This window comes from Mustelus asterias, chromosome 2 (genome assembly GCF_964213995.1).
Source record: "Mustelus asterias chromosome 2, sMusAst1.hap1.1, whole genome shotgun sequence".
NCBI lineage: Eukaryota > Metazoa > Chordata > Chondrichthyes > Carcharhiniformes > Triakidae > Mustelus > Mustelus asterias.
In genome coordinates this window covers 50367017-50384236 of record NC_135802.1, presented here as the reverse complement: position 1 = coordinate 50384236, position 17220 = coordinate 50367017, and the positions used below count along the sequence as shown (strand labels likewise).

The 17220-nt window shown below is 39.3% G+C and overlaps 1 protein-coding gene across 4 annotated transcripts in view; it reads right to left on the bottom strand.

Annotated features, from left to right (window-relative positions):
- The window catches only part of LOC144507734 (mitochondrial glutathione transporter SLC25A40-like), a 50785-nt gene that overhangs the window by 25419 nt on the left and 8146 nt on the right, over nt 1-17220 (bottom strand). For 3 of the 4 annotated variants that reach the window (XM_078235018.1, XM_078234991.1, XM_078235009.1), the window contains exons 2-5: nt 14584-14696; nt 13889-13948; nt 13387-13493; nt 9668-9735 (exon numbers count right to left, since the gene is read on the bottom strand). In XM_078235018.1, coding sequence (XP_078091144.1) covers nt 9668-9735; nt 13387-13493; nt 13889-13948; nt 14584-14680 — 332 coding nt within the window. In that variant the 5' untranslated portion in view covers nt 14681-14696. The remainder of the gene's footprint in view (nt 1-9667; nt 9736-13386; nt 13494-13888; nt 13949-14583; nt 14697-17220) is intronic. The other variant, XM_078235001.1, reaches the window with a different exon arrangement.

Sequence of the window (17220 nt, the reverse complement as noted above, 5' to 3'; positions counted from 1 at the left end):
ACATCAATTATCCTACCATGAATCGTGAGACACAAGCATAGAATATCTATGTAAAAAGCATTTTTAATTAGGAGCTTATAATCAAACTATTTAATTATACACAATTACAAACAGTTTCACTTGGTGAAACTTAATGCAACTGGAAATTAATGTGGGTTAGAAAACAGAAGTAGGAGTTATTCCTGGGACAGCAATAATACTGTTGCTACCTCTTAAAGTGGAACCAATGTACATGTTGAAAAATTATATATGCAAGGACACTAGGAAATGAGTGGATCTGTATTGCACTTGATATACCTCTTGCGGTTCCTGGATAAATGCATGGTTGTGATGTTTTGCAGAGTTCAATGGTTTCACCCTGAAGAATGACCTAATTACACGATAAAGGTTCATTGATGGAACCTGCTGGTTAGAATTTAACAGCAACAAAAAAAAATTTGAGGAAAAGGCACTGGGTATCTATCTGAGCTAAAAGTAAAGATTACTGCCCCTGCCTCCCGCCTCTGACTGAAACCTTATGATGGCTGTAAATTTTGACCATAAAATAATTATTTGTTTTGATTAAATCAGTAAATAAAAGATTACTTACAATTTGCTAAACTAATTATAAATGGTATAAAGGAGGTTACAGGTATTAGGAGTTCAATTTTGTTGGTAAAGCACAGCGTTGTTAACTCGTGTTCCTTGTTGTCCACATGGTAGCGATTGTAATATTGCTAATTAGTGTTTGGCAGGTTTGTAGATTAAAACTCCAGAATGAACAATTAAAAATGCTGTTTGAATCATAGGTGAAGGATCAAAAAGTGAGTTCTTCAGCCTTAAAGCACGAAATGTAGGATTAAGTTATTCTCATGATGAAAGTTTTTGCTTTCTTTTTATAGACAGCTAGAATAGCTATATTTTTTCTCTGCTGAACAGCAGAATGCATGATTTGTGCCTATTTTGCTGCTATATTGTGAAAAAAAAAGAAATTGAACACTGCGCCAAAATAATTAGTTGTACTCTTAAACAGATTGGCCATCTGAACGTTTTTGAAGACCTACCTCACTTCGCGTGGGGGAGGGGGGCCTTTAAAAAATTAGAGCTTCCCTTCATGAATTGTAGAGAGAATCAGGATTGGAAACATTAATGAAGGTTACCTCTCTACTCAGAGGGCAACTCTAGTCCACTAAAAATGCCCACTATTGTAGAATCATCCTGAATGCAAAGATAACCCAGGCTTCCTTTCTCAACTGCAGACCATTGTTCTAAATCTCTCTCCCCTGTTCCCTCCATACTCACCTTCAACAAATGATAGCAGCCCAGAGACTTCTTTGTCATGAAGATTTAGACAATCCAATCAGCTGCCTCCCTTCCACTTGCCCGCTTGGCCAAACTTTAATTCTCCTTGCTCCAGCCCTGAACTTGTAACTTTGTGGTTTTTTTCTATCTCCCTTATGCCCTCTCTGTGCTCATCTTGTTCATGAGATTCATCTATACTTCAACCAAACTGCTCATCATGCAACACCTCCTCCTGGCACACGTTAGCTGATATCACAAGTTCTCTCTTCAGGTGTTGTCCCTCTCTCCTTTAAATCAGCTGTCATCACACCCTCTCCCCATTTTAAAAAAAAATCAACATTGACCTCTCTGATCTTGTAATTTAGTGTCCCATCTCTAATTTCCCTTTCCTCTCCTTCAATGTGTTGACACCTCCCAAATATATTCCCAACTTTACTGGAACTCCATGTTTGAAACTCTCCAATCAGGCTAAATTATCATACTGTTCACCCAAAATCCAGTACGGGACGAGCAGAAATTTCCTCCAGTTGATCACTAGGAAGACTGGAGCCATTAATTTCAGTCTTCATTCCAGTCTCTGATCCCTAACTATAGACTCCATTCCTTTTCCTCACAGCAGTCCAAGATTATGCCAGTCTGTTGGGAATCTTGGGCCAGAATTTTACTGGCACGCATGCCCCGATTCTGGGGGTGGGCGAGGCTCGGAGAACAGCATTCTCTGTTGGCTTCGGGCGGGATCATACAAACCTCGGGCAGATGTGCCGGTAAAATCGCACCCTTGGTGTTAAATTTGATCCCGAGATGCTTCTGACCTCATATTCTCAATGTCTCTAAAACTGCCTATTTTTGTGTCAGTAATCCCTGCCTTCTCTCATCTGCTGGTGACACCCTCATCCATGCCTTAATTTCCTCTAGATCCATCAATTCCTTTATACTTCTGGCTGGTCTCTCACATACTACCCTCCCTAAACTTAAGGTCATCCATAACTTGGGTTGTAGCCATGTCTTCAGTTGTCCAGACTTCAAGCTCTGGAATTCCCGCTCTACAGCTCTCTTTCATACTTTAAAACAATTAGAACCACAGACATAGAAAATAGAAACTAGAAGCAGGGGCAGACCTGAGCGTGCTCCACCATTCATCTTGATCATCGAATTCAATATCCCAAACCACCCTTCCTCCCATATCCCTTAATCCCTTTAGCCCCAAGAGCTATATCTAATTTCTTCTTGAAATCAGACAATGTTTTGGCCTCAACTACATTTGGTGGTCATGAATTCCACACATTCACCACCCTCTGGGTAAATAAATTTCTCCTCACCTCAGTTCTAAAAGGTTTACCCCTTAAAATCTTCCTCTTTGACCAGGCTTTTAGTCATCTGATCTAATGGGCTGGCTTTTCACTGGGTCAGGATGGCTTGGGATGGGTTTTTTTATGAAAACGCATTCAAACTTTAAAAGGCTCTCAAGTATTTAATCTCTTATAAAACAAGCCAACTTGTATTCATAAGGCCACGTCAAAGACAGCTAATCCTTTAATATCATCTGAAATATCAATTAAACTATGAACTTACACGTCCCCTACTGGGATAATTGTAGGTTGAGGAAAGTAGCTGAGCGTTAATAATGATAAAATGATAATTCTTATGGTAATGTCTAACAGCCATTTTGTAAATGCTAGAACAGGTTATATTCAACACTCACTGACACAACAGGCTTTTTTCTAAAACGAAAAGGGCTGGGATTAAGTAACTTTATAGCTCGATAGTTCCACAGACCTTATCCAGTCTTCACATCTCCTTCATAAATGTGTGATTCTCACACCACAGCATACTATAATGAAAATGGGTTCTGCAGTTCAAATGGCCTGCCAAGTTTGGGTTTCCCTCATGTTGAGTCATGCCCCATCCCTTTCCTCTATCGGTGAAAATGGGATCAGTTGGAAATGATGGGATGGGGGCATCCAGATTTGGTCCTATCCACCATTTCTGAAGGTCTGTGGAGTGTTTAGGAGTGCGAAAATCCTGTGCATCAAAATTTTAATTTGCTTGACCAACGCAACATAGGCACCAGGAGTTGCAGTAATCACGAATTAAGCTGGAACTTAACTTTTTTTTCAAAAAGTCTTAATGTGCAATTTAAGAGGCAAGAAAATTCACTTTTTCAAAAAAGAGAGACAGAATGAATATAGGTTAAGTTTCAACAGGAAGAAAGGTAAACAAAGAAGAGGAGATTAAAAATAGTGGTGACACTGAAGATGATGGCAGAAACATTAGGTACAATCAGCAGTCTTTCCAGAATCCAGAGTGAGAATGAACCAATCAACAGTTTATGGTAGAGAAAAAAAAGGCTGAACAGAAAGTAATAGAAATAGGTCTTTATTAAAGCAATCAAAATTAGAATTAAAAGAGAAAAACCATCCAAAAATAACTTTGTCTTTAGAATTGTACAAATACTGTAGATCAGGAGAGGTAGAAATTAAGACAGACACTTTGGCTAGCAATCAGACACATATGTTGGAGAAGAAGACAACCTTTCTCAATAAGGTTATTTTTGCCAGCTCTGATGATGGATATACACAGATTACGTGGGAATACAGTTAACCCAAATGTCTTAAGATTGATTTAAGCAGTAGGCTTGAACACCAGAACATGGTAAAATTGACCCAAGATATAACAAACTTTTTTTTGATGTAAACGCAATAAAACTACCAACCAAGGTCAAGTACTTGACTTGATAGAATCACAGAATAGTACAGCACAGAAGGACACATTCAGCCTATTGAGTCTGCTCTGGCAGTTTTGAAAGTCAATCTAGCTAGTCATGTTCTTCCATCTCTTTGACTATGTCTTTTTTCCCCTTCATGTATTTATCCAATTCTCTTTTGAAAGTGACTAATACATCTATTTTTGCCGAACTATCAGGCGGTGCATTCTAAATCCAAACTACTGATTGCAAAATAAAATGTTGTTTTTCCTCATGTTGCCTCTGGTCCTTTTGCCAATCATCCTAAATCTGTTAACATTTGGTTATTGACTCTTCAGCCACTGGAAACAATTTCTCCATGTAAACCCTTCATGATCTTAAACAATTTGATTAAATTTCCTCCTAGTCTTCACTGCTCCAAGCACAAAATCCCCAGTTTCTCCAGTCCAAGTAACTGTAATCCCTCATCCCTGGAATTATTCAAGTAAAATCTATTTGCTCTGCCTCCAATGTCTTCATATCCTTTCTGTATCATGGTGCCTAGAATAGGGCACGATACTCCAGCTAAGGTCAAATTAGTTTTTTCTGCAAATTTAGCAATTCTTCCTTGCTTTTGTACACTCTGGGTGGAATTTAGTTTTGGAGAACCAATGGGAGCCCATGTTGTCTTTCCACAGGAGGCCTGATGCTATTTCAGTGCAGCATCAGGCCTCCAAACTGAATGATGGTTGAAGCAATGTGGAAACCCCTCTCCTGAGAGCTTCCAGCTAATCAGAAGTCAGTAACTCTGCAGAACTGGCAGTGCAAGCCACTGTCAGTATTGCACTGGGTCCTATGCAGAGAATTGGCAATGGATGCTCTGCAGTCAGCTAAATTGAACAAGATGGGTTTCCATGGAGGGTGGCACTGGATTGGGGGTGGATGAGGTCAACCAAAACTGACAGGGGATGGTTTCCTGTGAGAAAGCTCTTCACTTCCCGATGCTAGGTTCTTAAATAACGCACAGAATGCCTGAGAATTGAAGGACACCTCCTCAAGCCACCCAGGATGTAGGGACCCTGTGGTCGAATACCAGCAGTGGTAGGACGAGTTCGTTAAAAGTCCTCAGCTAGAGGCCGAAAGGCTGCCTGCAAGTCTTCCAATCCCAGACTTTATCAGAAGGATGGCAGTAGGTACTATACCTCATTGTTCCCACATCCATCATGTCCACTCTTCCACCTTTAAACTCACCTTCTTGGGGGAGGGCATTAAAGTCTGGCAATATCTCCAATTAAAATGCCCACATCGCTATATTAACTGCTTTATTAATCTGTAATGTACTACACCTCATTGTTCCCACATCCATCATGTCCACTCTTCCACCTTTAAACTCACCTTCTTGGGGGAGGGCATTAAAGTCTGGCAATAGCTCCAATTAAAATGCCCACATCGCTATATTAATCTGTAATGTTGCCATGTCTTTTGTTGTTTTTTAATAAAGTTATACCACTAAGCTTTATTCTACCTACCAAAATGTCTGATCTTATACTTTCCAGCGTTGATTTTTATCTGCCACATGTCTTACATTTACACAAGCCCCCTATTCTTTTGAAATCTATTACTAACTTTCCAAAATAATCCCAAACCAAAGTCACTCGAACTTCAGTCATTGAGCCCCAGCATGCAGATGATGTGTGTGAGGGTGCTCACTCACGAAACTGAGGTAGAGATTATTGTCAACACTTGCTCCGAAGCACATGAGAAACAACCACAGTTCCACAGCACAACACTTCCCAATGGCGAGATCCTAGAAAATGTGGACCATTTTCCAATTCTTGGGAGCATAAGACCATAAGACATAGGAGCAGAATTAGGCCACTCAGCCTGTCGATTCTGCTCTGCCATTCGATCATGGCTGATATTTCTCATCCCTATTCTCCTGCCTTTTCCCCATAACCGCTGATCCCCTTATTAATCAAGCATCCTCTTGACAAAGGCAGATACAAATTACAAAACACATCACCTCCAATGTGACAGTTCAGGCTTCAACCAACTGAGGAAAAGACCATTTTTCTCTTATCTTTTGTGGGATGTGAGCATCGATGGCATGGCCAACACTTGTTGCCCATCCCTAATTGCCCCTTGAACTGAGTACCTCGCTCGGCCATTTTAGAGTCAATTACATTGCTGTGGTCTGTACTCACATGTAGCCCAGACCAGGTAAAAATGCCAGATTTCCTTCCCTAAAAAGGTTGTTAGTGAAGCAGGTGGGATTGACAGCAATCAATGATGGCTATAATGGTCACTGTTACAGAGACTAGCTTTCAGTTCCAGGTTTATTAATTTAAATTCTACCTGCTGCTTCAGTGGGATTTGAACACATATCCCCAGAACATTATCCTGGCCTCTGGATTACTAGTCCAATGACATTACCACTATGCCACTATCTCCCCTTTGAGGGCTCGGCTATCAAACCCAAGATTGTCATGGTTTACTACTAGTCGGCAGTAATCCCCAACTCCTATATGCTTTAGAGACTTGGATAACCTATAGCAGACACCTCAAAGCACTGGAGAAGTGTTACCAGTTGTGCATTCCCAAGATCCTCCAAATCTGGTGGTAAAAAAGATAGTCCAACAGCAGCATCACCTTCCAAGTCAACATGCCCAATATCGAGGTGCTAATCACTTAAAACAAGCTTTGTTGGGCAGGGCAAGTTGTTCGTATACCTGACAACAGACCCAGAAGCAACTACTCTACTTGGACCAGAGAATTTTGTCTTTATCTTTGCTCTACTTGGAACTCGACAGTGACAGAAGACTCCCCAAAAGACAAATGGGATGTTTCAGGAATGTTTTGAGGACATCCCTAAAGAGGTCAAACATCCCTGGAATTCTCTGGTTTATGACCGGCCAAAGTTAAGATGGCTGATTCGGGAAGGCACAGAATATGTTGAGAGACTTCATTGGGAACATGCAACAGCAAAAATCAAGGCATCAGAGTGCGCACAAATAAGCAACTTATCTACTCGACCTTTCAAGTGCTACTTTCTCAGCACGTGGCAAAGTTTGCTGATCACATGTTGGACTTATCAGTCATCTGAGAACCTATTGAACTGGAGTGGAAGCAAGTCATTATGGATTCCAAGGGACTGCCTAAGACGTCTATCTTCCCACTGTTAAGTACACTTCCAAGTTTGTGTCACCTGTAAACTTGTGCCCTGTAGCCCAAGTCCAAGTCATTATTGTATAAAAAAACTGCTGTGGTCCTTGTTCTGAACCCTGAGGAACAACGTATAACTTCCTCCAGTCAAATTTCTCTTCCTTGCATCCAATTTGGTATCCATACTGCCCCTTTTATCCCATAGGCTTGTTGACAAAAAGTTAAAATCTATCAGGTAGCACTTCATCAAATACCATTTGTAAGTCTGTATACACAACAACTGATATACTTATGTAAGCTCTATACTACTTCATTAAAAATCAAGATGGTCAAACGATTCATCCTTAAAAATAATCAAAGTTGGCTTTCCCTTAGACAACCATTCTTGTTCAAGAAGCTGCTAACTTCCTCCCAGATAATTGTTTCTAAAGGCTTTTCTACCACCAGCATCAAACTGACTGGTCTGTAAGCATCAGGTTTAGCCAGATTTGTTGTTGCATACATTTGAAAATATTGCTATTTAAAGTGAGGTGGGCAAAGGCAGATTAGCATTATAGATGGAGGGTACTTCATTAGAGTACAAGTACCGTTACCGTCTGGTTGAGCTATTTCCCTTTTTAATGCTGGGGGACACCTGCTATACTTTATTCCACCTCATACCTTTTAAAGACAACTTATATGGCATCTTTAACAGAAGCATTATGAAATAAAATACGATACCAAGCCACAGAAAAAAAAATTAGGTCAGACGACCAGAAGTTTGGCCAAAAAGATAGGTTTTAAAGAGCACCATAAAAGGAGAAAGAGGCGTATACAGATGGAGGGAGGTTATTCAAGAGTTTGGGACCTCGGCAACTGAAGGCACTGCTGCCAATGGTGAAATCATTAAAATTGAAGATGCTCAAAAGGCTAGAATTAGAGGAACACAGATATCTTGGAGTGTTGTGGTGATGGAGAAGATTACCGAGGTTGGAAGGAGCATGGCCATGGAGGGATTTGGAAACAGATGAAAATTTTAAAAATCAAGATCTTGCTTGATCAGGAGTCAATGTAGGTCAGTGAGGACAGGGTGATAGGGAAACAGGACTTGCTGTGAGTAGATATGAGCAGCAAAGTTTTAGATGACTTCAACATTAGAGTAGAATGTAACCATTTTATTCAACTTTTATTATCATTGAAGTTGTGGCAGGTGTATAAAGAGTAGCTGTTCCAATACCACTGGTTTCATATTCCCCCGAAGCTTAAATTTTCAATGTTTTTATTCCACGACAGTTTCAATTTCATACTTGATCCACAGACTTTTCATGCTTTCATCTATTGCTTACATTTTCTTCTGGGATCTCAGGTCCTTATTATTCAATTTCTTCAATATTTATGTATTTTGCTTAATTGAAATTATGCAATATACTTTTCTGATTGTATTAATATGCCACTTATTTGCTCTTGAAGTCTTGAAGCATATCTCTCCAAAGATGCCAATTATATGTAGAGGTTAACGCAGAAACAGGTTGTACAGTCCAACCAGTGCATGTTGGTGATTACTCTCCGTTACTGAGGTAAGTGTGGATCACATTTATCTATTCTGTTCCCAAGCTCCTTCAACCACCTTTTCCCATCATTTATCTATCCAATTCAAACTGCAATGCCTTCAATATTTTGCCTTAATCATTAGCTCTGGACATTGATTCCACTCTCTGTAAAGAAGTTTACCTTCTATTCTAAATCCCTGCTATCCCTTCCTGTTATGATTTTCATTCCTTCTACAACATTGCCCCATAAACTGCACTGGTCTAAATGAAGACACAATTTTTGAAATTTTTCTTCATTTTTACATTTTTTCAGGTAAAATTCTACTCGACCTACATTTTACCCTCTCTAAAAGTCTTAATATCCCTACTATATGGTTTGGAGCTCAATATTGCATACAACAGTATTGAGCTGTCTGTGTGGAGTTTGCATGTTCTCCTTGTGTCTGCGTGGGTTTCCTCCGGGTGCTCCGGTTTCCTCCCACAGTCCAAAGATGTGCGGGTTAGGTTGATTGGCCAGGTTAAAAAATTGCCCCTTAGAATCCTAAAATGCGTAGGTTAGAGAGATTAGCGGGTAAATATGTGGGGGTAGGGCCTGGGTGGGATTGTGGTCGGTGCAGACTCGATGAGCCGAATGGCCTCCTTCTGCACTGTAGGGTTTCTATGATTCTAGCACTCTAACATATTAAGACTGTATAAAGAATTATTACCATTTAGCCATAATATTTTATTCTTCTCTAAATAAAACTTATTTACCCTCAAACCGATGACTCTGCCTTCTTCTCCTAACCAGTAACTGCTTATTGTTTCTAGTCTTTTCTGTTTTTGTTGTAGCCATTTTAAACGTTTGTTTTCAACAGACATTTGCCAAGGGTTTCCAAGGTAGAATGCAGTTCCTCACCAAATTAGTTCCTCACCAAATTGAAGCACAATTGAATGTTCCATTGCTTTTTAAAAAGGCAAGTTTGCAGGTAAAGTTTCTAATCTTATGACAGCATTATTTGAATAACCTTACAATGTTGGAGGAAGTCCACTCCAGAGTGACTTTATTCCCTCATTACGAACAATTTGAACAAATGCATCCTAGAACACAGAAATGGAAAAAAAAACTTGTTATGCCAAACAATGACTTAAAACGAAGCAAATTCAAGACAAATCTGTCACAACATCTGAAAGCATGCTGACTGCTTTTTCATTCATAAAAACTAAAACTAAAGTGGACATCTGGTGTAGTTGCTAAGGAATGCAGTAGCTACCAGACTTGACTCAGTGCTCCATTTGAAATGCCACATAAATAGTATGATGGAATGAAGTGTTACATGAAGTGTCAATCTGATAATAAATGTATACATATGCAAACAAATATCAGATATAATGGCTCATAATTTGTCACGGCAAAGAAATTGACAGTGTCTGCCATTACTTTGACTTGCCCTTTTTGGTTTAGGATTTTTAAACATTGTGTGGAACTTTGCCAAGAATGTAAGTTGAAAGATTAGATTGAGAGACCAAAAGGAAGAGTCAAAACAAAATTTAAATTTTACATATTAAACTCTAACAACAACTAAAACGCGAAGAAATGAGACACACATTTGTAGTAGCTAATTTTCACTGCCAGGGAAATAATTCACATCTACCACATGATTAATATACCAACCTGTCGGAAACAGATAAGACAACTTTCTATGTCAAATTAGCACATATCTACCATGCAAATAGAGCAAATTCTTGTCATTCAAAGCATTTCAGCAAGAAGCCACATTCATGAAGCCAACAGCAATTTTTGGATTGCCATGATAAACCAGACACCTATGCTCATCTGAAGTTACTGTAGCATTTCTCATAAATAATAGAGTATCATTAGCCTCATTGTTACTTTGACTGTAAATTATGGGCCACCATAAAATTTATATTTTTGTATAAAGTATTTATTATAAGTCCTACAGCATATTTGTATATCAACAATCTAAACAGTTTTTTTTAAACAAAAACAGAAAATGCTGGAAAATCTCAGCAGGTCTGACAGAGCCAACATTTGGAGTCTGGATGACTCTTCATCCTGACAGACTCAAAACATTGGCTCCATTCTTTTACCACAGATGCTGTCAGACCTGCTGAGATTTTTCAGCATTTTCTGCTTTTGTTTCAGATTCCAGCATCTGCAGTATTTTATCTTTATCTTAAAAGTTTTTAAGGTGACTATGGAGAAGGACAAAGAACAATTCGAAGTTAGAATAATTAACTGGGGAAAAGTCAACTTCAATAGGCTAAGAATAGAAGTGGGACAGATAAATTGGAATCAAAGGCTGTTAGGAAAAACAATAAGCTACAATTAAAGAGACAGTTTGTGCATGGTCAAGGAATATTTCCAAAAAAAGGGAAAGGTAGGGCAAACAAATCCAGTGCTCCTATGATGACAAAAGAGATGGAGATTAAGATGAAGAATAATTGTGCCTATGATAGATGTCAGGTGGATAGTACAACCAGAACCAGGCTGGATATAGATTAAACCTGGAAGTTAAAAAGCAAATAAGGGAAGTAACGGGAGAGCATGAAACGAGATCTGTAGCTAAAGTAATACGTTACCACAAGTGGAAGGATCAAGAATAAGTCACAGATTTAAAGTAATGGGCAAAAGAAGCAATGTAGACACGAGGAGAAACTTTTTCACAAAACTAGTAGTTTAAATCTGCAATGCACTGTCTTGAGTGAATCATAGAAACCCTACAGCACAGAAAGAGGCCATTCGGCCCATCGAGTCTGCACCGGCCACAATCCCACCCAGGCCCTATCCCATATCCCTACATATTTACCCACTAATCCCTCTAACTTACGCATCTCAGGACACTAAGGGGCAATTTTAGCATGGCCAATCAACCTAACCCACACATCTTTGGACTGTGGGAGGAAACCGGAGTACCCGGAGGAAACCCACGCAGACACGAGGAGAATGTGCAAACTCCACACAGTGTCTTCACACACACACACACACACACACACACACACACACACACACACACACACACACACACACACACACACACACAGAGTGTGGTGGAGACAAGTTCAATTGAGGCATTTAAGGAGGAATTGGATTATAAGAACATAAGAACTAGGAGCAGGAGTAGGCCATCTGGCCCCTCGAGCCTACCCTGCCATTCAATAAGATCATGGCTGGTCTTTTCATGGACTCAGCTCCACTTACCCGCCCTCTCACCGTAACCCTTAATTCCTTTACTGTTCAAAGATTTACCTATCCTTGCCTTAAAAACATTCAATGAGGTAGCCTCAACTGCTTCACTGGGCAGGGAATTCCACAGATTCACAACCCTTTGTGTGAAGAAGTTCCTCCTCAACTCAGTCCTAAATCTGTTTGACCTGAACCTTGGAGAGGCTACGAGGGCTCAAGAGTTAAGAAATCTTTTGTCTCTGCACTGTTCTCAAAGTTACCGTTCAGATATAGGTTATGATCAAAGATACTGAGGATGGGGAACTTGTTGGTAGTGGTGCCATCTTGGGGTTAGAGCTTTTGTCGAAGATTTTAGTATGTTGTCAGCCATTTATCAAGAAGGTAGAAATTAGGAACCACTGCTTGATAGAAGATTTTTAGAGAACTTCTGAATAAAATGCACTTTTAAATACAACTGGGGTAGGAGCAGAACAGAAGCCATGCAAAGGGATAAGGAAGCTCTACAGCATCACCTGGTGGTATGATAGGGCAATTGGGACAAGTAAATCTTTTTTATCATAGAAATCATAGAAACCCTACAGTACAGAAAGAGGCCATTCGGCCCATCGAGTCTGCATCGACCACAATCCCACCCAGGCCCTACCCCCATATCCCTACATATTTACCCACTAATCCCTCTAACCTACGCATCTCAGGACACTAAGGGCATTTTTTAGCACGGCCAATCAACCTAACCCACACATCTTTGGACTGTGGGAGGAAACCGGAGCACCCGGAGGAAACCCACGCAGACACGAGGAGAATATGCAAACTCCACACAGACAGTGACCCAAGCCGGGAATCGAACCCAGGTCCCTGGAGCTGTGAAGCAGCAGTGCTAACCACTGTGCTACCGTGCTCATTGGAATTCCCATGAAACTGTTTACAGAGAAGTTTACAATGTATTCCAGACAAGATTTTTAATAAATATTCCTTTTACCTCCCAGTATTAGTTTGCACCTTCCTTCCTTCCTTCAGTCTTGAATCTCTCCCTCCTTCCACACTATTGTTGACCTTCCTTTCTCCCGTTTCCACTGCCAACGCTTCTCCCCCCTTCCACACACGCACGCACCTTTCCTGCCTCTATGCTTGCTTGAAACCAGTTACATCTCTTAACTTTGTCCAGTTCTGATGAAAAGTCATTGACCTGAAATATTAACTTTCTCTTTTCACAAGATCTGCTGAGCATCTCCAGCATTATGTTTTTATTTCAGATTTCCCACATCTGCATTATTTTGGTTTTGTAGAAGACCAGGATTGGTCATTTACCATACCTACTCGAGATCCTAACGACTTCTGAGAAAAAAATAACATTGGTATAAAATTACTGTCTCTAATTATCCATACAGAATTACTCCTGTATTTGCAAGATATCTTAGACTTGCATTATAATGATTTACATGGAGGTGTGATACCAATTAGCAAATTCCTTTATGAGAATATTTTGTCATGAGTATTTGAATCTCGCTTGGGAGTGCATTCCATAAAGAAACTAGTATTCTTACCAATGTTCCTCTGAATTGCCCTGGTGCTTTATACCAAGCAGTCTTATTTCCATTTTCACAGATGCATACATGGTCCATCAGGCCATTGCAGTACAGAAAGCATTTCCCTATAATTATAAATATATACATTTAAAAATCAGGATAAATGTACAGGTTTCTGCCATATACAAAATGTTGATGTAAAAAAATCATGAAAAATACAAGGATTATACAATGCACTGGTAACACAGAATAAAATCAATTGTGCAACAAGTTTAATAGATTGGTAACCTGAAAGATGAATGAAATTCACTTCTGTCCATTTCAGTGGCACACATGTTACATTGGTAAACAACTCTAAATGCTCTAGTTTCAAACTACTTTTAGAAGTCTTGACAATTATTTTGGTAGATAAACAGCCCGAGACATGGTAATGCCCAATTACTCAATTAGGGAGATATGAAAAACTGTTATTCTAGTTTGCTTTTATTAAATATTTTCTTGTACTTCATTTAGCAATTACCTTTATGAAATGGAGTTATCTGTGCTTGCAGCCGTATTTTTATGACATCAAATGGAGTAACTGAAAAGAAAGAAAATTATTTTGAAGAGAATGTTCAAAATTATGGTCCATTATCAACAGATATCAAGCGCAACATTACATACAAAAATATGGCCTGATTCTCAAAGTCCCAATTATACACTGCATTTAAACAAGGCAGAAAACAGCTAAATTCAACAATCATTTGTGAGTGAATCCTGCTTATTCAACAACATACTTTGGCATTAAAAACAATTTCTAAAAACTAAAGTCTGTGATATAGAAATACTGTGTCCTACGTTAGCTTAAGGACAATGACATCTTCAATTCAAACTAAGCAAAGTTCATGAGGAAAAAGGGACAACTGACAATGTGCTATGACCATAAGAGCATATCATCCAAGCTTTTATCCAAGGAAGAGTACATACACATTGTAAGTTTTCTTGGAAATGGAAAAGGCTTTCAACAAAATTTGACAACATAATGTGATACAACATCCCTTACAAACTTTCATAATATTTGTTATACTCTACCTTTCTGTCATTTGGTTTCAATACTATACTCTCAATTTCCAAGTCCATACAGATACCATATTATAATTGAACTGAAATAAGTACAAATGCTTATACTTTAAACAAAAAAAAATCCCAAAAATATAAGTAAATGCACTTTCTTACCAATCAATGAAGTCATGAATGCACCAGAACATGAAGCTATCATTTGTTGGATCGGTGTGATTCCATTCGTACCAAGGTTTGACCGATGGGCAGCCATTTTGCCTTATTCTACTCTACAGAAAAAAAATGACATGAGATAGTGATTTTAAAATTTAAGAATAGTCCTGGCAATTCCAGATTTTTTACATTACTAGTAAAATTCTATTTAGTACTGGTCCCAGTCTCCACATCTTCTACTAGGTTTTTCATCACTTTTCCGAATACCTCCTTATGTCTCTTACTTTAAATTTCTATTCGATAACTGTATTGTGGAGTGCCTTGAGATATTTTGCTTTGTTAAAGAAGTGACACAACATCTCTTGCGAATTTGCCAGTCGTTGAAACTAAAATTTGTTTTACACAATGAGTTGACTGATTTGATCATCATAAAATCATTAGTTTAATCAAAGGGATCAATAGAGACTTGGGATGTTTAAAAATACCCATTAAGTGTTCTTGTGTCAATAAAAATGGTAAGTATTTATTTTATACTCAGCTATTAAATTATCTTCATCTGGAGCATATAGTCATTTGCCAGTTATTAGGAACATGCTCAGAAGGAACTGGATTGGGAATTTTCAAATTCATTTCCTGTAGGACCATTGCAGCTAACAGACATTAGGGAGTTTCATATCATCTGGGATGGATCTGAACCCTGGTCCCACAGCTGAAAGACCAATACTCATCCAATGAAAAACCCAGTTTCCAAATTCTTTCAATTAATTTTGTTGCAAAAACAAAATAGCCAATTGGAATATGACGCCACAGATCAGAGCAATATATGTCTTTTCCACAAAAAGCAGGGTAAATCCAAGCCCGTGTAGGTCTGCAAGCTCATGGGTGTAAGATGAACAGGACTTGTACACGACAACAAAGCAAAGTTTTGGATTATCTCAATTTTGTGAAAGATAAAAGGTGGGAGGTTGGCCAGGAGTTCTTTGGAATAATCAAATCTAAAAAAGGTAGCTGAGGCATGAATGAGGGCTGCACCAGCAAATATTCAGCCTCCAGTGACATTACAAAGGTGAAAATAAGCAGTCTGAGTGATGGCACAGATATGTTGCAAGTTGTTCATTTCAGGGTCAAATATGACACTCTCAGTACTTCTCTCACAGTTTTCAAACTTCCCCTTAAAACCTTCCTTCTCTAAAATTGATCCCTACACAAGCTTCTTTGCTGGTTCCAATTTTTTTGATGATGATGTGGTGAATGAGTGGCACATAAATCAAGAGATGGGAATGAGAGTAAAGCTCTTGGGTATGCCTTGAGTGACCATATGAAAGGAGAAGCTTTTGGCAGGAATGTAATATCTATTTTGTGACAGTTATAAGCCAAACCATGGGCAGCATGGTGACACAGTGGTTAGCACTGCTGTTTCACAGCGCCAGGGATCCAGGTCTGATTCTAGCCTTGGGGTGACTGACTTTGTGCAGTTTGCACAATCCCCCCTATCTATGCGGGTTTAGTTTCCTCCCACAGTCCAATGATGTGCAAGTTAGATGGATTGGCCATGGTGAATGCGCAGGGTTGCGGGAATAGGTGTGGTGGGAAAAAAGCATTGAAAGTGAAATTTTACCTACAAGAGAAAATCCACAGTTATATTAGGCATACTGATAGTATTTCATTCTTACTGTTGAAGCTTTCTGTTGTTTAAACAATTACAGATAAACAATTAAGTTTATCTGTACAGAAATCATAGATAGTCTCAATTGAAATGTTCAGTCCTACAAATAGGTCTCTGGATCACAGTTAATAACATGGCAATGTCATTGGACTAGTAATCCACAAGCTTCGGCTAATGCTTTGTGGATGTGGGTTCAAATCTCAACATGGCTGCTGGTGAAATTTAAATTCAATTAATAAATAAATCTGGAATTGAATTGGAATGGTAACCATAAAACCTTGTTTGTCTTCAAAACCCATCTGGTTCACTAAAATGCCGCCCTGACAAATTTCAATAGTCATGCGCATTCAACGAATAATACCTTTCAGCCAATGTCCTAGACTCCACTATCACTATCGCTGCTGTTCCGCAGCATAAACCCATACACAGTCAGGAGGGCCATGCCTGGGAATGCACAACCTTGATTCCAAACCCATGAAGTCTCATGGCATCTGGTCAACCAGTCAAGGAAACCCATCTGCTGATTACCACATACTACCCTCCCTCTGCTGATAGTCAGCACTATTCCATGTTGAACATCACTTGGGAAGAAATACTGAGGGTAGGGAGCAAGGGCACAATCATATTCTGGGCAGGAAGAATGCAATGATAATCGCCAAGAGTGGCTCAATAGCATCACTGATGATGTTGGCAAAGTCCCGATGGACTTCTTCACCAGACTGAGCCTGTGGCAGGTGGTGAGGGAACAAACAAGAGGGGGAAAAAAACAGCAGACCTTTGTCCTCACCAAGCTACTGATCACTGACACATCTGTCCATGACTGTACCGGTACGAGTGATCATCCCATTGTCCTTGTGATGACAAAGTCGTGCCTTCATATTGAAGATACTGTCCATCGTCTTGTGTGGCACCACCATTTAATAAATGGGATAGATTCAGAACAGATCCAGCAACTAAAAGCTGGGGATCCATGA